General features: G+C 51.6%; 1 protein-coding gene across 1 annotated transcript; it reads left to right on the forward strand.

The window, feature by feature from the left end:
- Positions 1–2,433: 2,433 nt before the first annotated feature.
- On the forward strand, positions 2,434–22,017 carry Ptch2 (patched 2). Its single transcript, XM_005370031.2, has 22 exons — positions 2,434–2,807; positions 3,225–3,417; positions 11,374–11,563; positions 11,669–11,738; positions 11,850–11,941; positions 12,471–12,666; positions 13,835–13,956; positions 14,087–14,234; positions 14,320–14,451; positions 14,543–14,698; positions 14,789–14,881; positions 15,194–15,319; positions 15,405–15,523; positions 15,629–15,977; positions 16,084–16,396; positions 17,226–17,368; positions 17,445–17,625; positions 17,745–18,025; positions 18,113–18,250; positions 20,724–20,866; positions 20,946–21,045; positions 21,284–22,017. Exons 1-22 carry the CDS (start codon positions 2,742–2,744, stop codon positions 21,473–21,475), a joined length of 3,543 nt encoding a protein of 1,180 aa, XP_005370088.1. The 5' UTR covers positions 2,434–2,741; the 3' UTR covers positions 21,476–22,017.
- Positions 22,018–22,524: the final 507 nt, after the last annotated feature.

Below are 22,524 nucleotides of genomic sequence, written 5' to 3' on the forward strand. Positions count from 1 at the left end.
ACCAGGCTGGTCTCGAACTCACAGAGATCCGCCTGCCTCTGCCTCCCGAGTGCTGGGATTAAAGGCGTGCGCCACCACCGCCCGGCTCTTCTTTTTTTTTTTTTTTCCTGATTTTTTTGAAACGGAGTTTCTGTGTAGTTTTGGAGCCTGTCCTGGAACTCCCTCTATAGACCAGGCTGGACTTGAACTCAGAGATTCACCTGCCTCTGCCTCCTGAGTGCTGGGATTAAAGATGTGTGCCACCACTACCTGGCTGCCTTTTAAAAATATTTCTCTTTATTTATGTGTATGTGCCTGTGTGTCTGTATGTTTATCATGTGTATGAAGTTGCCCTCAGAGGCCAGAAGGTTATCCTGGCACCCAAGTTACAGACAATTGTGAATTGTGGGTGCTGGGAGCCCAAACCCAGGTCTCTGCAAAAGCAAAAGGTGATCTTAACTGCTGAGCTCTCTCTCCGGCCCCAGGCTTCCTTTTATGTCCAGGTGCCACTCAGCCACAGGGCATCAGTGCTGTAGACAGATGCACTGATGCCTCCTTAGGATCCCACCCCTCAGCCCAGCTGTTGGTCCCTAAGACTAAACCCTGGAGCTGATGTTAATTCACCCAAGTTCTCAAAAAGTTTGGCAGTATGTAGCAAGACCAAAAACATATTCATGCTTTTTGACCCAAACAATCTCATTTCTGGGAATCTGTCCTAAGGACACTCTGAATGATGGGTAGTAACATGAAATATTTATGATATAATGATTAAAAAGTCTGAAAGAATTGAGCAAGAGGCTCGCCAGATGTGTTAGCAGTATCAGAATAATAGATTTATTGCAGTCTTTCTTTCTCCCAAACTTTACTTTGTTTGTTTTCTGAGACAGTTTCTCTAGGTAGCCCTGGCTGTCCCAGAACTCTCTGTGTAGACCATGTCGAGGTGGAACTCACAGAGATCCACCTGTCTCTGCCTCCTGAGTGCTGGGATTAGAGGCATGTGCCACCATTATTAGATATTGATTTTTTTTAATATTTATTTATTATGTACACAATATTCTGTCTGTGTGTATGCCTGAAAGCCAGAAGAGGGCACCAGACCTCATTACAGATGGTTGTGAGCCATCTGCTGGGAATTGAACTCAGGACCTTTGGAAGAGCAGGCAATGCTCTTAACCTCTGAGCCATCTCTCCAGCCCCCTTAGATATTGATTTTTACCCTTCTATGCCGTATCAGAGTTAATCAGTCAGGAACAAACAGAAACAGCACAATCAGATGGGAAAGTTTAACAGACAAGCTGTTCTCATTGCCTGTCATTACTAAACCTGGTTTCTTTCTTCCTTTCTTTCTTTTTTTCTTTCTTTCTTTCTCGAGACAGGGTTTCTCTGTGTAGCTTTTTGGAGCCTGTCCTGGAACTCGCCCTGTACACCAGGCTAGGCTCGAACTCACAGAGATCCACCTGTCTCTGCCTCCTGAGTGCTAGGATTAAAGGAGCTGCCACCACCACGGGCTACACCTGGTTTCTTCAGCTCTTAGGAACGTACTCAATACCCCTGAGCACCGCTTACTTTCTAGCTGGGAAAACAGACTTTCAGTTGCTATACATAAGTTATGTCACCACACATAGGACAGGCTGCGCAGTACAGGTCTGTATAATCCCTGAATTTGAGAGGTGGAGGCAATAGGATCAGGAGTTCAAGGCCAACCTGTGCTACCTGAGACCCTGTCTCAAAAAACATCTTCAAACAAACTTTTAAAAAATACAGTACACAAAAACTGAATGTTGATAAGAACCACAAAGAAAAAAGCAATTATCCATCAGAGCAAAGGGAGTCAAGGAAATCTTCCCAAAGTCTGGACTGATTGATTCTAGTTCAGGTTTGACAAAGGGGCCCCAACATGTACAAAGGCAAGACTCTGTGAACAACATGGCGAGTTTAGGAAATTACTGAGGGCGATTCGGGACTGGAAGGCAACTGAGTGGGTGTGAGGCACTTAGGGGAGAAGAAGCTTTAGCTATAGTTTGGATGGTGCTGGGTCCTGGGCTTTGGATCAATCATGAGATAAGCATTTTAGAGCGATGACTCTGGCCTACACGGAGAGAGTGGAAAGGAGCTCCTTGGGGTTGCGCTGGGTCAGGAAGAAAGAGTGGCCCTAAGGGGACCAGCAGACTCCCTTTCTCAACATCCTGACTTATACTTGGCCAGCGACTAGCACCTCCAGGATCGCCCTCCCTTCTCCTCCCTCTGGGCCCCGCGGGCGGGGAGGCGAACTGGGGAGGCGAGGCAAGGGGTGGCCCTGCCTGGGTGGTCTCCAGCCCCGCCCCCTGCGGCGCCGTTACCTAGCAACGGATCCGGCAGCCGGGCTGTGGGTAATTTGCGGCCCCCTCAGCCAATGGGAGGGCGTCACCCCGGCCCGCTCCTTTTTCTGAGGCTCCTGCTGCTTCCCGAGAGATCCGCAGTCGCCACCTTGAGCTGTGGAGCTGTGAGGTGCTTCTCAGCCAGCCGGTTCCACCCACACGCGGAGCCCACTTTGGAGCACGGTCCACAGATCCAGCGGGACTTAGCGCCGCGGACCTGAACCACCCCGCACCGCAGTTCCGGGCTGTTCCTGTGCGTCTGCACCCGCGTCTCCCCCACGATCGCACTTTCGCGGCCCCTAGGAATCCCCAGGCGAAGCCGGACGGCACAAGGGGCCGAACTAGCCTATGGACGCGCACAGATAACGCAGGTTGGGGGCGCTCGCGCCCCCCATCCTCACCAGCATGGTTCGGTCGCTGTCTCTTGGGGAGTTGCCTCCAAGCTACACACCTCCAGCTCGGCCTCCTCAGGTGAGTAGAAGAGAAGCTAGAAGAAGCAGGGTTGTCTGTCACTTGACCGTCTGCGGGGTGTGTGATGGTTTCTGGTCAAGTGTTACTGGATCCGTGAAGACGAGTGAGCGCTAGCTCACTGTCCTATCATCCGGACAGTGAAAACAGTACGTCTGTGGGTTTGCCTCTGTGCCCAACTGACAGCTAGTGTGTGTTCATGGCTCACAACGCTTAAAAAAAAAAAAAAAAAGGCATTCTCAGGTGTGCTTGTGGAGAAGGCAGAGCGGAAGAGAGTTAAGTCTTCAATTTGAAGTCTCTATCTTTAGCTGCTTCCTGCCCTGCATCCAGAAGTCAGGAAACTAGGTCTTGACAGAGAGAGACAAGGGAAGGGTTCTGTATTAAGCTGACACCTGGCTGACCCTTCTCTTTCCATCCCAGATCCTAGCTGGGAGCCTGCAGGCTCCTCTCTGGCTTCGTGCTCACTTCCAAGGCCTCCTCTTCTCCCTGGGGTGCAGGATCCAGAGACACTGTGGTAAAGTGCTCTTCCTGGGACTGGTGGCCTTTGGGGCTCTGGCACTGGGTCTCCGAGTGGCCGTAATTGAGACAGACCTGGAGCAGCTCTGGGTAGAAGGTGAGTGGCCGACACTGGCCATAACTGCTTTGCTTGGAAGCCCAAGACGAAGGTCAGGATGAGGAACTGGTCACTGAGCCCCAGCAGACCTGGTCAAGGATCTGGAGGGGAGTCTCCCGAGTCTGGGTATCTGGGCATGTTGGAGAATGCCTGCCTCTCCCCCAGTCTTCCTCAGGGCTGTGAGTGGAGCTCAGGGCATTGTGCATGCAGGCAAGACTCCACCATCAAGCTGTACCCTCAGCCTCCCCCTCTACCTCTCTCACCCAGAAATGGACACCTCTAGATGGTAGCCTCCTATGACTAAGCTTCTAGAATATTTAGCTTTGATCATATGTATGTGTATTTAACCTTTATAGCTAGGTTGTTTTGTTTCTTTTCATTGAGACAGGGTTTTTCTGTATGGCCCTGGCTGTCCTGGAACTTATTCTATAGACCAGGCTGACCTCGAACTCAGAGATCTTCCTCCCTCTGCCTCCTGAGTGCTGCCATTAAAGGTGTGTGCCACCGCCACCCAGTGAGCCCCCTCCTTTTTTTTTTAATTGTACATCAAAGTTTAACAAACGGAACAAGACTCGTTTCTTGGTAGCCAAGAAAAGTAAAATGTGTGCTGGGATAAGTTCCACACAAAACAAAGCAGAGGGTAGTCATGTTGTATAAGAGAAGGCAGGGAGGGACCGGGAAACTGGAAGCTAGACTGTGGTTCTAGCTACTCAAGGGGTTGAGGCAAGAGAATCGCTTCAGTCTTGGAATTCAACAATAGCCTGTCTCAGAGAGACAGAGAGAAAAGGACAGGCAAAAGAGAGATCGCTGGGGATGTAGCTGACGGCAGTCGGCTTGTCTAGCATGCCCAAGACCCTAGCTAGGTTTGATCCCTGACACTGGGAAGGGGGCGGAGCCAGAGAAAAAAAGAAAAGTTAGGTGTGGAAGGATAGGAACCCTTGATCATACCATCTGACTGGACTTCTGGGTAGAAATGTCACGCACCTAGGGCCCTGCAGCCCTGGAGTGGAGAAGTAGCCTAGACTGCACTTTGAGACAATAGTCAGGGTCAAATGGGATCAAATCCCCACTTCCTAATGGGAGCATTAAGCAATTGATAATTTCAGCACGGCTCTATTCTTCCCTGATGCCTGGTTTCATCTGGCAGCTACTGTCTGAAGAAGTCCCAGGCTTCTCTGTCCTTCCTGGGGAATCTGCATTTGCAGCCATCCCCAGACTTCCCCAGCCCTGGCCCACACCCAGGGCAGGTCCCAGGTCGCTGTCTCGCACCCTTGAGTTATTTCAAATGCTGGCAAGTCCTAGGATACGGAGCAGATGTTCCTGGCGCCTTCCTGCATCTTGGGCTCCCACACCCCAGTTTCCACCCTCCCCCAGCCCTCGGCAGACTCCTAAGCGCTCACCCTCTTAAGACAGCCCTAGGGTCCACAGCAGATGTTTCTCCCTGCCTGCCAGCCTGCCCCAGCATCAGGATCCACATGTGCATACACGCATGTGTGCGTGCGCCCACACAAACCACGGCTGCCTGGGTGGTCCCAAACGACTTTTGAATATCCTGCCACAATAAAGTGAGTCTCGCACCCCCCCCCTTCCCTTCCTCTTTCTGCATTCCCCAGATCTTCCCCAATTAAACACTGCTTCAACATCCACATTCGGTCATCCCCCTCCTGCCCTCCTTCAAAGGAGGGACTCTGCCCGTTTCTGCTGTTGGGAGGAAGGAATGGTAAGCGGGGTAGTTGATTCCTAGACCCTTTGGGATATGGCCTCCCCGTGTCATCCTTGGGATCCTCATGCTGTAGACTCCTTTGTGTTGAGATTAGTAGGATCACTGTCTAAAAGCAGTGACCATGACGTGATCACTTCTCTGTAGCTCTGTAGTTAAGTCTCCCCATTTAACACCCTTCCCGATGAGGAGCTGATCAAATTGAGAGCCTTAGAGGGTTTTTTTGTTTCTAGTTTTGCTAGGATAGGAAGTAGAAGGAGCAGGACCTCAGTCAGCAGAGTTTCAAACAGAGGTCAAGGCCCTCCTCGGCTGTAAAATGTGACCTGTTTTCCTTTGCTTTTCCTAAATTTTTTTTGGGGGGGGGGACTTGGAGGATGGCTCAGTGAGGAATGCACTTACATGTACATGCGTGAGAACCTGAGTTTGATCCCCAGCATCCACGTAAAAGCCAGATGTGGCAGTGCAGCCCTGGCCCTGGGGGAGTGGGACAGGCGGATTCTGGGACTGCCAGCTAGTCTCACCGAAACCACGAGCTCCAGGCTCAGGCACAAACTGTGTCTCAGAAAATGAGGTGGAGCCGGGCGGTGGTGGCGCATGCCTTTAATCCCAGCACTTGGGAGGCAGAGGCAGGCGGATCTCTGTGAGTTCGAGACCAGCCTGGTCTACAGAGCTAGTTCCAGGACAGACTCCAAAACCACAGAGAAACCCCGTCTCAAAAAAGCAAAAAAGAAAAAGAAAATGAGGTGGAAGGGCTGGGAAGATGTCTGGGTAGTTAGGAGTGTTAGCTGTGCAATCTCAAGGACCAGAGCTCAGATCCCAGCACCCATGTAGCAGAGTCTCTCCCTCTCTCTCTCTCTCTCTCTCGCACGCGCGCATACTCCCCAGCATCGGGGTTTGTTGGCTTCAGGCCTACCCAAGAAAACACAAAGCCTGGCTTCAAGGAGACAGAGCCCCCCCTCTTGCCTTCTTTGTTTGGACACAGACATGCACACCTGCATGCGTGCACACACAGATAGATAGTTCTGTAAATGACAATGATCGCAGGTAGCCTGACTTGAAGATAAGGAGCGGTCAGCCCTTTGATGTGAGGGCAGGACACAATCACCCACCTGTTGATCACCCACCTGTTGATCACCCACCTGTTGGTCACCCACCTGTTGGTGGCATCAGCATCAGCAGCAGCTCAAAGCTAAATCCCTAGGAGCTGGTCCCAGTTCTCATTTATTGGTTCCTCTTTTTAATGTCTCTCGCAATTAACCCATCCTTCCCATCCTGTGATGGTGCCACAGTTAAGACCTTTTCAATCTTCTGCAGAACACTAGTAATTATATCGTTAGGAGTCCTTGTAGCCACATGAAAGAGAGGGAAGGGGGTCCATAGCACAGGAAGGAAGAAGGCTGAGGTTTTGTTCTTGTAACAGGAGATTTGGCAATAGAGAATTCTGGGTGATTAGTCTGGCAGACGAAGGACAGCAGCCAGGACCCAGGTTCTTTCTTTCCTCTCTGTCTTCAGCATATGAGACTTGTCCTAGGCTTATCCCAAGACGCTGTTGCTCCTGGACATGGTGGCACTGAGAGATGAGTTCAAGACCAGTCTGGGCCAAATGGTGAGGATGATAATGGAGGAAGAGGAGGAAAAGACAAGGAAGCTGAAGTCATATCTGGACATGGTGGCTTATGCCTTTAGAAGCAGAGGCAGGAGTGTGTTGAGAGCTCTAGGCCAGCCAGGGATACAAAGGCAGACCCTGTCTCCTGTAGGCCAGACTGACCGCGAACTTCTTCATGCTGAGGGATAACCTTGATGCTCCTGCCTTGTGCCTTCCTAAGTGCTGAGATTAAAGACGTGCGCCGCCACACTCCGTCCTGTGTCTCTTTAAAGTGATGAAGGCTGAGCCTGTTTGCCCGGGCCGATCATCTCAGTTACTTGGTAGGCTGAGATAGTTGGAGGACTTCCTGGGCTAGAGTGAATTCAAGACCAGTCTTGGCAGGTTATTGAAATGGTGTCTCAAAGTATTAGGACCGGGTAGGTAGCTCGGTGGGCAAAGTGCTTGCTTGCCACACAGGCACGTGACCTGTGTGAAGGCCATGGGCACACATCTGTAACTCCAGCACTTGGGTGGGCAGAGCAGACACAAGTGGACCCTAGGCCCTGTGCCACAGCAGAAATGGTGAGACCCAGGTTCATTGAGAGAACCTGTCTCAAAAAACAGAGTGACAGAGGGGAACACAACATAGTAACCTCTAGCCTTCACGCACGCGTGCACACGCACACACACAGGCACACATACACACTCATAATTAAAAGTACTTTTTTTAAAAAGGACTGAGGCTATAGTGGTAACTTGCTTACCTAGCATGTCTAGCCTATGTTCAATAGTAGTGCATAAGTTGATAGGTGGGAAGGTAGGTAAATGGAGGATGGATAGATAGATAGATAGATAGATAGATAGAGAGATAGATAGATAGATAGATGATAAATAGATAGATAGATAGATAGATAGATAGATAGATAGATAGATAGATAGATAGATAAAATAAAGTGGAAAAAAGTTGAAAAACCTCCTAGCCAATTTCCTGTGTTCAACTTGGCGAGAGTATGTTACTGATGAATCCTTCAGTTAGCAAAATGCAATGCGCTTTTGTGATTGGCACTTTGGAAAATGTATTTTTGCCCTGTGGCGCTAGGGAGGAATCAGCGGCCTTTCTGAGAATGGCTAGTGAAATCAGTCGGCTAGCAAAGAGGCTAAGTAAATAAATCAACCTCGCCTTCATTCAAATCTGCCTTCCCATTGCCCCCTGGAGTACACAGAACTCCGGCCAAGTCAGCCCCTGTGCCTGCTTGGGGCCTCCCTGTCCTTGCTTCTTCCTCTCAGAGTCTACAGAGGCCGGGCTCTTCTGTGAGCCCCCTCACCCCCACTCCCACTGTCTGTCCGATTCAGTCTCTTTTCCTTTGGCCTCGTTATGGTTCTTCCCTGGCTCTCTCGTGTATTTACGTGCATGGTGTTTGCCTGCGTACATGCCTGTGCACCACGTGTTTGCCAAGTGCCTGCAGAGTCCAGAAACTATCAGATCCCCTGGAGCTGGAGTGGCAGGCAGCTACATGGATGCCATGTAGGTACCAGGAATTGAACCCGGCTCCTCTGAAAGACCAGCCTGTACTCTTAACTGCTAAGCCAACTCTCTAGCCCACTGGCTCTCTCTTAACAGTATCGAAACCCCAAACCTTTATTAGTGCACAGCCCTGGTTCCTGAACCCTGTTTCTGATTCCAATGGCCACCTCTTACTGGCTTGTCAGATGATGAAAATATCAGGTCATTCATCCAGGCTCTGCTCAGAACCTGCTAATTCCTGTCTTGATTACAAGACATGAACCCTACAATAGCTCTTACGTCCTTAAAAGCGACATTTTTAAAAATAATTTTGTAATGATTTATTTAACTTCATTTTATGTGCATTGATGTGAAGGTGTCAGATCTTGTGGAACTGCATTTTCAGACAGTTGTGAGCTACCATGTGGTTGCTGGGAACTGAACCCCGGGCCCTCTGGAAGAGCAGTCAGTGCTCTTAACTGCTGAGCCATTTCTCCAGCCCCTAAAAGCAAAATTTTTGGACTAGTACTTGCGAGCATACTGAAACAACGTACCAGATTCCACTCCGTGGTGGACCTCTATAGTCCAGCCATGCTGTCAATTTTAAATTTTTGTTAATTTAGTAGGTAGTAATCCATTGTTGTTGTTATTCAGACAGGATCTCATGTCGTACTTCAAGCTGGCCTTAAATTCACAGCTTAATCAACTCAATCCTACCTCAGCTACTTAAGTACCAGCCACAGCTACGTAGAAAATTTGAGGACAGCCTGGACTCCGTGAAGCCCCATTACGAAGACAAAAGGAGTGGAGGGTCCAGAGATGAGGTGTAGCTCAGCGGGGAGAGTGACTTCTAGTGTCAGCAAAGCCCTGGTCCATCCCCAGCACTGCCTAGAAGCAGGCCTGTTTATCTCTGTGGGAGGCAGGAAGATTATTAGTTCCGCATCACCCTCAACTACGTAACAAGTTCAGGGCCAGCCTGGGCTACGTGAGCCCTTCTCTCAAAAAAGAAAAAAAAAGTCGTGGGTTAAGGGGATGTAGAATAGAGCTCCTGCACGGCACACGCTGTTACCACGAAGGTGGGGCGTGCGCTGGTTAGCCAGGTGTACCCCTCTTCTAGAGAACCAGTTTAGCAGATGCTCTTCCGCTTTTCCCGGCTGTGCACAGTCATGTCTTCCCCTGGTTTCCTCTCCTTTTCCTGTGTTGTCATTTCTCTTCTGGCAACTACCTGCTGCAACTCCAGATTGCACCTCTGGGCCGTTTCCTATGTCTTTCCGCTGCCTTTGTTCTAATACTACCAGGGTGGCGCGCTAGCCGCCTGTTTCTTTGTTGGATTGGTTGGTTGGTGTTTGAGACAGGGCTCACCTTGTAGCCAGGCTGCTGTAAGCCGGTAGGACTCAACACCCGTCTACCAGGGTGCTGTAAGCCTATGGAACCCAACACCAGTCCTCCAGCTTCCGCTTCTGAAGCTGGAGTGAGAGTCTCCACACTCAGCCTCACACTAAGATGGGCTTGAGAGACGGGTTGGGGGGTAAGAGCACTGGCTACTCTTACCAGGTCCAATTCCTAGCACCCACATGGTGGCTCAAAATCCGTAACTCCGGTTCCAGAAGATCTGACCTCTGGAGGCCCCAGACATACATACATGCATGCAGACAAAACATTTGCATATATAAACTAAATAAAAATTTGTATATATAAAATAAATAAACCTAAAAAGTCTTTTTAATATCTTAAAATAAATAAATAAAGGTGAGAATTGAGGCTCAGGGATAATAATTTGCCAAGACACAGAGCATCAGCAGCAGGGCCTGACGAGAGCCTTGTTCTAGCACCTGAACCCATGGCCTCCTCCCGTGTACAATGTGTTCTCTCTACCCTGCTATCTGCCATCACCCTTGTGAGCTGACATTTGTCTTTGTCTGACATTTTATCCCAAGGATTCTTTAGTCCTGCTGGTGTATTTTAAGTTGTGTTTCTTTCCCCCGCTTTCTTATCAAGTCTTCCCCATTTTCTTCCTCCTCCCATGCCTCCGTGCCCTCACTTACAGGAGCGTTTGTCTGTCCTGTCTGCCTTCCTTCCATGTAGCAGCTGCTAACCTAAGCATGGTGGAGTCAGTACCGCAGTAGAGACCGGGGACAGTGGTGGGCAGGGAAGAAGAGGAAGTGGCCTGGATAGAAAATCTGTGTGGCCCTGGGCTGGAGAGATGGCTCAGGGGTTAGAAACACTGGCTGCTCTTCCAGGGGACCTGGGTTCAGTACTCAGCAACCACGTTATGGCTCATAATCATCTGTAATGAGATCTGGTGCCCTCTTCTGGGCTACAGGCATACATGCAGGCAGAACTTTGTCTATTAAATAAATAAATAAATAAATCTTTAAAGAGAAAAGAGAGCCTGTGGTCTTGAAAAAGAGATTGGCTGTTGGGAATGGTGGCACACACTTATAAGCCCAACACTTGGAAAGCAGAGGTAGGAGAATTGTCCCAAGTTTGAGACCATCCTGGCTAGTTCTATAGAGCAGCCAGAGCCATAGAATGGGGTGGGGGAAGGCAGGGAACAAGTGTAGGGTAGGTTCTAGAGGGTGACTGCGGCTATCAAGAAGGGCAGGGTGGGTGACTCCATGGCTCGCACAATACAGAACTTGAGGGATGCCGCAGGCGTGGCTCTCAGTGAGGCTGAGGAATGGGGTCTGGCTCTCTAACCCTCCTTGCCCCGTGTCAGGAAGCGGGACACTGAAGACTGACTCCCCATTGTCCTTGGGCTGCGGGATCTGTCGTTACCAGGCACAGCCATCACTGCCCATGCTCCTGACTAGAAGCAGCCTCTAGACCAGATTTTGAGCAAACCCCCCCACAGGCCCCTGTGGTCCCTCCTTGGTCTGCCCAGCTAAGCAGAGTGGGACTGAGGGTGCCGTACCTGGGTGTTCCTCTAACCCTGCAAGCCTAGCTCACACTGATATCTTCCTTCTGGTGCTGAGATTGAGCCCAGGACCACTGTACCTTCTGGGCAGGCCCTCTACCATGGACTGACACCCGTGCAAACCTTCAAGCCCTTGCACTGAGCCCCAGCCAGTGTGGGTCATGCTTGGACTCTAGACCACCATGGTCTACCTGGGCCCTTCCCCCAGCCCTTTCTCTTTGCTCCGGCAGTGGACAGCCGGGTGAGCCAGGAGCTGCACTACACCAGAGAGAAGCTGGGCGAGGAGGCTGCCTACACCTCTCAGATGCTGATTCAGACTGCACGCCAGGAGGGGGGAAACGTCCTCACCACCGAGGCACTTGGCCTTCACCTCCAGGCGGCCCTCACAGCCAGTAAAGTTCAAGTGTCACTTTATGGGAAGTAAGTCTGGCTGAAGCCCTGGGTGGCTGGGCGCGAACGCATGCTGCAGAAGTTCTAGAACAGGGGTCCCTAGCCTACTGCTCACCTGTGCCCTGGCCTTGGCAGGTCCTGGGATTTGAACAAAATCTGCTACAAGTCAGGAGTTCCACTCATTGAAAATGGGATGATTGAGCGGGTGAGTGCCCCCAGGGTGAGGCACTGTGGGAAGGCTCAGAGCCTCCACTGGGGGTGGGGGTTTTGGGAGGTTTGCAGAGGGTATCCTACTGACCCGGGGTGTCCTTGGCAGATGATCGAGAAGCTGTTCCCGTGTGTGATCCTCACCCCGCTTGACTGCTTCTGGGAGGGAGCCAAACTCCAAGGGGGCTCTGCCTACTTGCCGTGAGTGCCGCCCCAGCCGCCCCTGGAGCCTGTTTCATCTCCCGCCAGGGACTCCCCCGAAGAAAGGAGAGGTGTGGGAGCTGGGAGCGTGAGTGAAAACGGTGGTGAAAGCCTTGCCAAGGGCTGCCCAAGGCTCTCCACCTGCCTCTCCCTCGCCTCCGAAGGGAAGGAGGCTTGTCTGGTTTAGACAGAACACACACCTCAGGCAAAGGTCTCTAGAGACTTACCTGCTCGCAGCAACTGACTGTCAACTGAGTTGTTGCTTGGAATGAAAAGAAAGCCTGTTAGACACAGGTGCAGGTCTGGCCATCTTAGTGTGGAGTAGTGAGGTTTTCTGACCTGTCCACGTATCAAGCACATATATCCCAAGGTCTGTCTTAGCCCCTTTTGTGTCTAAAGCTCACTGCAGCAGGCTGGTAGCTGAGGCAAGCCACACCTCGTACACTCACCTTGTGGAAGAGGTCCGCAGAGTGAAGCAGGGCCTGTGGCAGAAGTCTGCGGGCAGGCATTGATTTCTTGCTTTCCCCAGGGGCCGTCCTGATATTCAGTGGACCAACCTGGATCCCCAGCGGCTGCTAGAGGAGCTTGGCCCCTTCGCCTCTCTGGAGGGCTTCAGGGAGCTGCTAGAAAAAGCACAGGTGGGCCAGGCCTACGTTGGGCGACCTTGTCTGGACCCCGATGACCCCCACTGCCCACCTAGTGCCCCCAACCATCACAGCAGACAGGTGGGTTCCTGGCCAGATCTGCCAAGAAAAGACGGTTTCCCACCCTTCTCCCTTCCCTGTTTCTCTGTGTTCTGAGAGGTGCTCTGCCCATCTCTGTTTTCTGGAAACACACACACAAGTGTTTGTTTTGCCGGGCGGTGGTGGTGCATGCTTTTTTTATTTGTTTGTTTTTGTTTTTCAGGACAGGGTTTCACTGTAGCATTGGAGCCTGTCCTGGAACTAGCTCTTGTAGACCAGGCTGGCCTCAAACTCACAGAGATCCGCCTGCCTCTGACTTCCGAAAGGCACTGTCTGCAGGTAGAAGCAGGTGGATCTTTGGGTTCAAGGCCAGCCTGGTCTACAGAGTGAAGACAGCCAGGACTGTTACATAGAGAAACTCTGTCTTAAAAAACCAAAACAAAACAAAACAACAAAAAAAAGTGGTCATGATGGCTCATGCCTGTAGCCCCCACACTCCAGAGGTAGAAACAAAGTAGAAGCTTAAGGTCAGGCTGGATACATAGTGAGTTTAAGGCCAACCTGGACAACAAAGGATGCAAGATAAAGCTAGCTACGACTATCATAGCTCATATCCCAAGTGCTTCTATCTTTGGTGGTGGGGCTGCTCTCAGAGCCCTCTGTGATTATGCCTCTTCCTTCCAACAACCCATTTTCCAGGCCTTTGATTCCTCCTGTGTCCTCTGGAGAACACGTGCGCGCATGCACGCACACACACACACACACACACAAACACACGTACTGATTGTTGGGTGTGCAGATGTACAGATGTGTGTCACCAGGCTGGGCTGGATCACACTTCCACCTCTCCTTTTCTGTATGTGATAGTAATGGTGATCGAATCCAGAGCCTTGTGCGTGCTCGTTAGGCAGGTGCTCCACCACGGCGCATTATCCCTGGCCTCTTAGAGCTCTCGGTATATTCAACTCAGGGCTGCTGAGGTGGCTCAGCGGGTAAAGGCACTCGTCACCAAGCCTGATGACCCAAGTTTGATTCCCAGGACCCACATGATGGAGAGAGAGAGAAACAATCTCAGAAGCTATCCTCCGACCTCTGCCTCCTCCACATACACACCGTGGCATGCTTGCATGCTCAAACATGTGCACACACATAAATAAATATAATTTTTAAAATCCTAAAGATTTATCAAGCTCTTTCTCTTCCCCTCTAGGCTCCCAGTGTGGCTCAAGAGCTGAGTGGGGGCTGTCATGGCTTTTCCCACAAGTTCATGCACTGGCAAGAGGAGCTACTGCTGGGGGGCACGGCCAGGGATCTCCAAGGACAGCTGCTGAGGTCGGGCGTCCCCTGGGACTTGGTGAGGGTACTTGGACGTTCCACACAGTAATGCTAGGCAGTTCTGGAGAAAGCGCCCCAAAGACCCACAAGCTCTGACCCCCCCCGCCCCCGCTGTATCCCCAACTAGGGCAGAAGCCTTGCAGAGCACCTTCCTGCTGATGAGTCCCCGTCAGCTGTACGAGCACTTCCGGGGCGACTACCAAACGCACGACATCGGCTGGAGCGAGGAGCAGGCCAGCACAGTGCTACAGACCTGGCAGCGGCGCTTTGTGCAGGTCAGTGTGGGCAGAGCCAAAGGCTAGCTCGCTGAGGCCACCCCTCCCTCCCTCCTGCCCCCTCACAGCCACCCTGTCTCCCCAGCTAGCTCAGGAAGCTCTGCCTGCCAACGCGTCCCAGCAGATCCACGCCTTCTCCTCCACCAGCCTGGACGATATCCTGCACGAGTTCTCTGAAGTCAGTGCCACCCGTGTGGTGGGAGGCTACCTGCTCATGGTGGGTCCCGCATCTAGCAGCCCTGCCTCACCCCACCCAGCAAGTTCCCACCCTGGAAGTCCCTGTCTGAGATTGTGTCCTCTCCCCACAGCTGGCCTATGCCTGCGTAACAATGCTACGGTGGGACTGTGCCCAGTCCCAGGGGGCCGTAGGTCTTGCTGGGGTGTTGCTGGTAGCACTGGCAGTGGCCTCAGGCCTTGGACTTTGTGCCCTGCTTGGCATCACTTTCAATGCCGCTACTACTCAGGTAGACCAAGACTCGGGGGCAGCCTTCAGTGGTCGTTCCAAGCTACACGGTTCCTCCAGATGCCTGATTGTCCCCCCTCTGCCCCTCCAGGTCCTGCCCTTTTTGGCTCTGGGCATCGGCGTGGATGACGTATTCCTGCTGGCACATGCCTTCACAAAGGCTCCCCCCGACACCCCTCTCCCAGTAAGAACCCGTCCATCAGCCTGGGCCCAGCTGAAGTTCATCAAAGTGGTTAAGAGCCTCTTGATTTGAGTAATCTTGTCTGATCGGCTCATTAACTTTTCTGTGCATCCATCTGCCCGCACAGAAATGGGAGTAACAGTAGCTGCGCTGGGGTCCTGAGGGCTGGCGTAGGATCAGTGATGTAATTCAAGACCTTAGGCCAGCACGTGCCCATTCATAGTTGACTGCTGTGGCATCTGAATTCCTTCCCTGCCAAGTTTCTGAGCCTCCCCTCCTCTGTGACCTGAGTGTGTCCCTGTTCTGTCCCTGCAGGAGCGAATGGGTGAGTGTTTGAGGCGCACAGGCACGAGTGTCGCTCTGACATCCATCAACAACATGGTTGCTTTCTTCATGGCCATCCTGGTTCCCATCCCTGCGTTGCGGGCTTTCTCCCTCCAGGTGAGGCCTCATGAATGGGCAGGTGGGATTGTGGTGGCCATGGAGCTCAGAGCACGCTTCATCGGGCCTTTATCCTGTCTCCCAGGCGGCCATAGTGGTTGGCTGCAACTTTGCAGCGGTGATGCTCATCTTCCCGGCCATCCTCAGCCTCGACCTCTGCCGCCGCCACCGCCAACGCCTAGATGTGCTCTGCTGCTTCTCTAGGTGCTGTCCCTGGGTGCCCGCCCTTTTCCTTCCTCCACCTCATCCTAGCTGTCCTCTCCCCTGCGTCTAGCGCATGACTCATCGGCTTCTCTCTGACTCTTTCAGCCCCTGTCCTGCTCAAGTCATTCAGATCCTGCCCCAGGAGCTAGGGGACAGAACAGTGCCGGTGGGCGTTGCCCACCTGACGGCCACGGTGCAAGCTTTCACCCACTGCGAAGCCAGCAGCCAGCACGTAGTCACCATTTTGCCTCCTCAAACCCACCTGATATCCCCACCTTCCGACCCACTGGGCTCTGAACTCTACAGCACTGGAGGGTCCACACGGGACCTTTTAGGCCAGGAGGAGGGGGCAAGGCCAAAGGCAGCCTGCAGGCCCCTGCTCTGTGCCCACTGGACTCTTGCCCATTTTGCCCGATATCAGTTTGCTCCATTACTGCTCCAGACACAAGCCAAGGTTAGTCCAGGTGCGGCAGAACAGGGACTCGGCATGTCTGGCCCCAAGGAGGGCAGCGGGCTGGAGGGCAGCCCTAGGTCTCCTGCTTAGTTCCCGTTTTCCACAGGCCCTGGTGCTGGTGTTCTTTGGGGCACTTTTGGGCCTGAGCCTCTATGGAGCCACCTTGGTACAAGATGGGCTGGCCCTGACAGATGTGGTACCTCGGGGCACCAAGGAACATGCCTTCCTGAGCGCCCAGCTCAGGTACTTCTCCCTGTATGAGGTGGCCCTGGTGACACAGGGTGGCTTTGACTACGCCCACTCCCAACGTGCCCTCTTTGATCTGCACCAGCGCTTCAGCTCCCTCAAGGCCGTGCTGCCCCCGCCTGCCTCCCAGGCACCCCGCACCTGGCTGCACTACTACCGCAGCTGGCTGCAAGGTAAGGCCAAGAGACCCACGTGTGGGACGGCTTCAGAGCATGGTCTAGAGCCATAGAGACTCACGTGTCGGACTGCTGCCAAGCACAGTCTAGAGCCGTAAGCCATCGTGACTGTCTAGGCAGCGACTTGTCTGTCAATCTAGAACTTTGGAAGTTGCTTACAATGCACTTCCTGTTTACTTAGGTAATATTATATCCTTCTGGGGTCTTTGATAGAGTTGAAGACAAATAGTTATAATTACAGTTTTCCTTTAGTTATGATAAAAGATAAGTATAAAACTTTAGACTCTCAAAATAGATGATAGCATATTTTTTTAATTTTGCCAAATACAAATAGACTAAATATTGTAACTGTAATTCTTGCTTGATACCTGTTTTGTTACATATAATTTTACTATATTAAAGTTAAAACCTTTCTTATAAATTAGAAGAGGGGAGATGATGTGGGATTCCCCTCTGTATTCTGGGAATATGTTTTATTACCATTGGTTAATGAATAAAGTTGTTTCGGCCAATGGCTTCGCAGAGCAAGGCCAGGCAGGAAATCTGAACAGAGATATAGAGAGAAAGTAGGCAGAGTCAAGGAGATGCCATGTAGCTGTCAAAGGAGACAGATGCCAGATCCTTACCAGTAAACCACAGCCTCGTGCCAATACATAGATGAATAGAAATGGGTTAATTCAAGATGTCAGAGCTAGCTAGGAATATGCCTAAATCATTGGTCGAACAGTGTTGTAATTAATATTTCTGTTTGATTATTTGGTTCTGAGCGGTTGGGAAATTTAGATGAGCAGTCTCCTCCCACACTGGCCCATCCTGTGTACTGCAGGTATCCAGGCTGCATTTGACCAGGATTGGGCTTCTGGACGCATTACCCGCCACTCTTACCGCAACGGCTCTGAGGATGGCGCCCTGGCCTACAAACTGCTCATCCAAACTGGGAACGCCCAGGAGCCTTTGGATTTCAACCAGGTGAGGAGTTGGTCAAAGAGTGCTGGTGAGCTCTAGACCACAGGGCCCAGGCCTTAAGCCTTCTCTGCCTTCCCAGCTGACCACAAGGAAACTGGTGGACAAGGAAGGACTAATTCCACCAGAACTCTTCTACATGGGGCTAACTGTGTGGGTGAGCAGTGACCCCCTGGGGCTAGCAGCCTCTCAGGCCAACTTCTATCCCCCACCTCCGGAATGGCTGCACGACAAATACGATACCACTGGGGAGAACCTTCGCAGTGAGTGCTGGGGGGCTCGCCTGGAACCTGTCCTTAGCCGCATGGCCCTGACCCTCCACCCCCCCACACCGTCCCACTCATCCTGACACCCTCCCTCTGTCTCTCTGCCCCCTCCACAGTCCCAGCAGCCCAGCCCTTGGAGTTTGCCCAGTTCCCCTTCCTGTTGCATGGACTCCAGAAGACTGCAGACTTCGTAGAAGCCATCGAGGGGGCCCGGGCAGCATGCACGGAGGCAGGCCAGGCAGGAGTACATGCCTACCCCAGCGGCTCCCCCTTCCTTTTCTGGGAGCAGTATCTGGGGCTGCGGCGCTGCTTCCTGTTGGCGATCTGCATCTTGCTGGTGTGCACCTTCCTTGTCTGTGCTCTGCTGCTCCTCGATCCGTGGACAGCCGGCCTCATAGTGAGTGTTTGCAGGATGGAGTGGGAGAGATCCCAGCAGCACCCACCCTACCCTGTGCAGACCCTGAGTAAGCCCTGCCCTCCACAGGTGCTGGTCCTGGCCATGATGACTGTGGAGCTCTTTGGTATCATGGGATTCCTGGGCATCAAGCTGAGTGCCATCCCTGTGGTGATCCTTGTGGCCTCTGTGGGCATTGGTGTTGAATTCACAGTTCACGTGGCTCTGGTAAGCCTAGGCCCTGGGAGGAAAGGTCAGCTGATCAGTATTTAACAAAAAGGGTGCAGTCACTTTCTGTGTGCTAGGAACTGTTTAAAATGGGCATAGTGGTTGCACACCTTTATTCTATTTTTTTAAAGATTTATTTATTAATTATGTATACAGCATTCTACTTGCATGTGTCCCTGCAGGCCAGAAGAGGGCACCAGATCTCATTACAGATGGTTCCTGGGAATTGAACACAGAACCTCTGGAAGAACAGTCTGCTCTTAACCTCTGAGCCATCTCTCCAGCCCCCTTTATTCTATTTTTTAGAATAATTTATTTAAATTTATTTTCTGTGCATTGGTGTGAAGGTGTCAGATCTCCTAGGACTGGAGTTACAGACAGCTGTGAGCTGCCATGTGGGTGCTGGGAATTGAACCTAGGTCCTCTGGAAGAGCAGCCAGTGCTCTTAACTACTGAGCTATCTCTGCAGGCTTCATCATTGTATCTTAATTAGTCTAGATGGCCAGTAAATAATCCTCTGGAAGAGCAGCCAGTGCTCTTAACTACTGAGCTATCTCTGCAGGCTTCATCATTGTATCTTAATTAGTCTAGATGGCCAGTAAATAAGTAAGCAAATAAGGGCCTCTCTGTAGTGAGAGAGAAAGAAAGGCTTGTTTGGAATGGTGTAAAGACAGAATGGAAGGTGGGAAGACAGAAAACATTATTTTCCCTGAGGCAGTCTTACGTAATCTAGGCTGACCCACTGCCTAGCCTGGCTGGGGATGACCTTGAACTCCTGACCCTCCTGCCTCTGACTTTTGTGTTTTCAGACTTCAGGTCAAACTCGTACACACCGGGCAGGTGCTCTGCCATTAGGCCGTGTCCTCATACCTAGGAACCAACAATTCCTTTAGGTAGTTTTGCTATAAAGGAGAGCAGAAATTGCACAGATAGCAATGTGGGTATGAAGGAGGATTCTACTGAAATAAATGTGTCAGAGCCAAAGAGGGTCCCGGGCTCTCCCGGGGCGGCACACTCACAGGCCAGCTGAAGCACCAGCGCAGCAGTTAGCCTCACAAATAGCATTCCTCGCCCGTCCCCACAGCCCCATAATAGATTATGAGAACAGTATACTAGCCTGCTGTGATTGTACACGTCTGTAATCCAGGCACTCAGGAGTCAAAAACAGGAGGATTGCCATAGTTTAAAGGGCAGCCTAGTCTACATAGTGATCTGCAAGACCTTGTCTAAAACCAGCAAATAAGGGAGCTGGAGAGATGGCTCAGCGGTTAAGAGCATTGCCTGCTCTTCCACAGGTCCTGAGTTCAATTCCCTGAGTTCACAACCATCTGTAATGAGACCTGGTGCCCTCTTCTGGTGTGTAGGCAAAATAGACAGACAGCACACTGTATACATTTAAAAAAAAATAAAGCAATATATGAATAGGGCATAGTGGCACACACCTATAGTCTCTTCCTTGATTGGTGGAGGCAGGAGGATGAGTTCATCCACAGCTATGAGTTTGAGGCCAGCCTGGGCTTTGTAGCAAGTCAGAAACCAGTCCAAACTACATCAGTCCCTGCCTCGAATAAACACTAAAGGATTATAGCTATACTTCAGTAGTTGAATGCACACCTGATCGGATATTCCCCAGCACTGACGGGGGGAGGGGGAGCCAGTGTGCAGAACAGCACAAAGAAAGAATTTTAAATGTTACCCTGAGGAACTAGGGAGACAGCTCCACAGTAAACAATGCTGGCTGCTCTTGCAGAGGACCCAGATTAAGGTTCCAGCACCCACTCTGCCACTCACAAAACGTCTGTACTTGCCTCAGGGGACCCAAAGCCTCTCTTATGGCCTCTTCAGGAACTGCACACATGAGGTGCACATATACACATGCAGGCAAACCGTACATACAAAACAAAGACAAAAATCTTTAAAAAAAAAAAAAGGTTACCTTATTATTACCCTAAGTCAGGTGTGGGCCAGAAGTTGGCACACATGTTTTATTATTACACATATTTAATTTTGAGGGAGGCATGTCCAGAGTGGCTAGTTCCCTCCATCCAGTTTGTCGGCCCTGGGAATTAAATTCAAATCACCAGGCTTGGTAGCAAGCACCCTTTTCCACTGAGCCATCTTGCTGGCCCCGTGCATACTTTTTTGTGAAAGGCTAGGTAGTAAGTGTTTTGGACTCCGCAAGTGACATAATCTCACCATCGTGGCACAAAGGCCTCCATAGGCAGCAGTGCTCTGATGAATGAGCAGCCTGGCATCATCAAAACTGACCAAACACCATTGACACCTCTCTGGGCATGGCTCGGTGCGGCCAGACACATCTCTCATGTTCCCAGAGTGGACTCAACAATGCTTTCAGACCATTCCCACAAAGTTAGTTCTCCTGAGTGCACCCCAGATAGATAAACAGCCACTGGGGACACTGGGTGAGCTGGCTGTGGTCGGCAGAGGAGGAACCCCAGGTCTCTCTCCCTAGGGCTTCCTGACCGCCCAGGGGAGCCGGAACCTTCGCGCCGCTCGGGCTCTAGAGCAAACATTTGCCCCTGTGACCGATGGGGCTGTCTCCACGTTGCTGGGCTTGCTCATGCTTGCTGGCTCCAACTTTGACTTCATCATAAGGTACAAGAGGGCTCAGGAAGAGGGGACGACCCACCCTGACCTCAGGGCTTGGCCACCAACCCTCCTTCTTTCCCCCCAGGTACTTCTTCGTGGTACTGACAGTGCTAACACTCCTGGGCCTGCTCCATGGACTCCTGCTGCTGCCTGTACTGCTGTCCATCCTGGGCCCCCCGCCACAGGTGACCAAACTCTCGCACTGTGCTCACCCTCAGGGATGGGATGGCAAAGCAAGGGACAGGACAGACCCATTACCAAGGCCCTCAGTCTTCAGTGGGACCAGCCTTACCCTTTTAGGGCCCAGACCAGAGGGTTTGCGCAGCCTGGCAATCTTGATTGTGAGCTCTGACAGGAGCCCAGCCTGTCAACAGTAGTGGTGATCTCCATGAAGGGACTCACTGGGACTGGGGTCTCTTCCAGGTGGTACAGATCTACAAGGAGAGCCCACAGGTCCTACGCCCTGCAGCTCCACGGGGAGGTGGGCTCAGGTGGGGCATGCCCACCACCCTGCCCCAGAGTTTTGCCAGAGTGACTACCTCCATGACTGTGGCCCTCCACCCACCACCACTGCCCGGAGCCTACGTCCACCCAGCCCCTGATGAGCCCACGTAGTCCCCCGCTGCCACCCTAGCTCCTGACAGCTCTATTCTAGGGGACTGAGTCTAGCCACAGATTGAAAGGTCATCTGAATCGCAGAGACCCCCACAGGGCCACACTGCCCTGGGAAGCAGTGAATCGGGGGTTAAGATGCATGGTGGATCCCTAGAAGGCCCGGTGCCGCTCTCTGCATCTCTTCCCCTGACTCAGCCACCCCAAACTTATCTGATAACCCAAAGAGAACAGCTACTGCTTGGCTGAGGGCATCCTAGCACACAGGACTCATGGGAAACTCCTGTCTGGGTCCAGGCTGGGGTGAAAGACTGCGTTCTGGCTGCAGTGCAGCCCTGTCCTCTTCTTCCCCACACTGTCACCTCAGCAGACCAAGCCTGAGGGTCTTCCGCACATTCTCCCAGTCCTGGCCTTCACTGCTTGGTGACTCCTAAGGAAGCCTCTGTACCTCTTCCCCCTCCTGCCATGTGAGTTATTTATATGAAGATGTTTATTTTTGTACATAGAAGCTATGGCCGCAGAAAGTCTTATTTTTAAAGAGTAAAATATATTCTATACCAACTCATTTCAGATGACCTTGGTGCTTTTTGGTTTTTAGATGACTCATGAAAGTTAGCTATCAGAGGTGGCTCGTGTGGTGTCAGGGCCTGAAGTCCTGGTCTTGTCTAGTTCTGGGAAAGACCTCAAAATCGGATGGTGGGGGTGCACGTCCTTGATTCCAGCACTCGGGAGGCTGAAGCAGGTGGATCTCTGTAATTTTGAGGCCAGTTTGGTCCACAAAGCAAGTTCCAAGACAGCCAGGGCTGCTACACAGAGAAACCCTGTCTTGAAAAACAAAAAAGAGAAAGAAAGGGGAAGACCTTAGATGCTGAAGTTTATCAAAGTACTTGGCAACTGGCAAGCATAGATGCTTAGTATAGGGAACTTCGGGAGCTGCCACTTACCATAGGGAGCCCAAGAACCACACCACGCACCGCCAATCCCTTAAATGGCACAGAAACCTCTGTAAAATTACAGTGCTCTTAAGGGGGTTAACCCCAAGTTCCTGGGGA

This window comes from Microtus ochrogaster, unplaced genomic scaffold (genome assembly GCF_000317375.1).
Source record: "Microtus ochrogaster isolate Prairie Vole_2 unplaced genomic scaffold, MicOch1.0 UNK69, whole genome shotgun sequence".
Lineage (NCBI taxonomy): Eukaryota > Metazoa > Chordata > Mammalia > Rodentia > Cricetidae > Microtus > Microtus ochrogaster.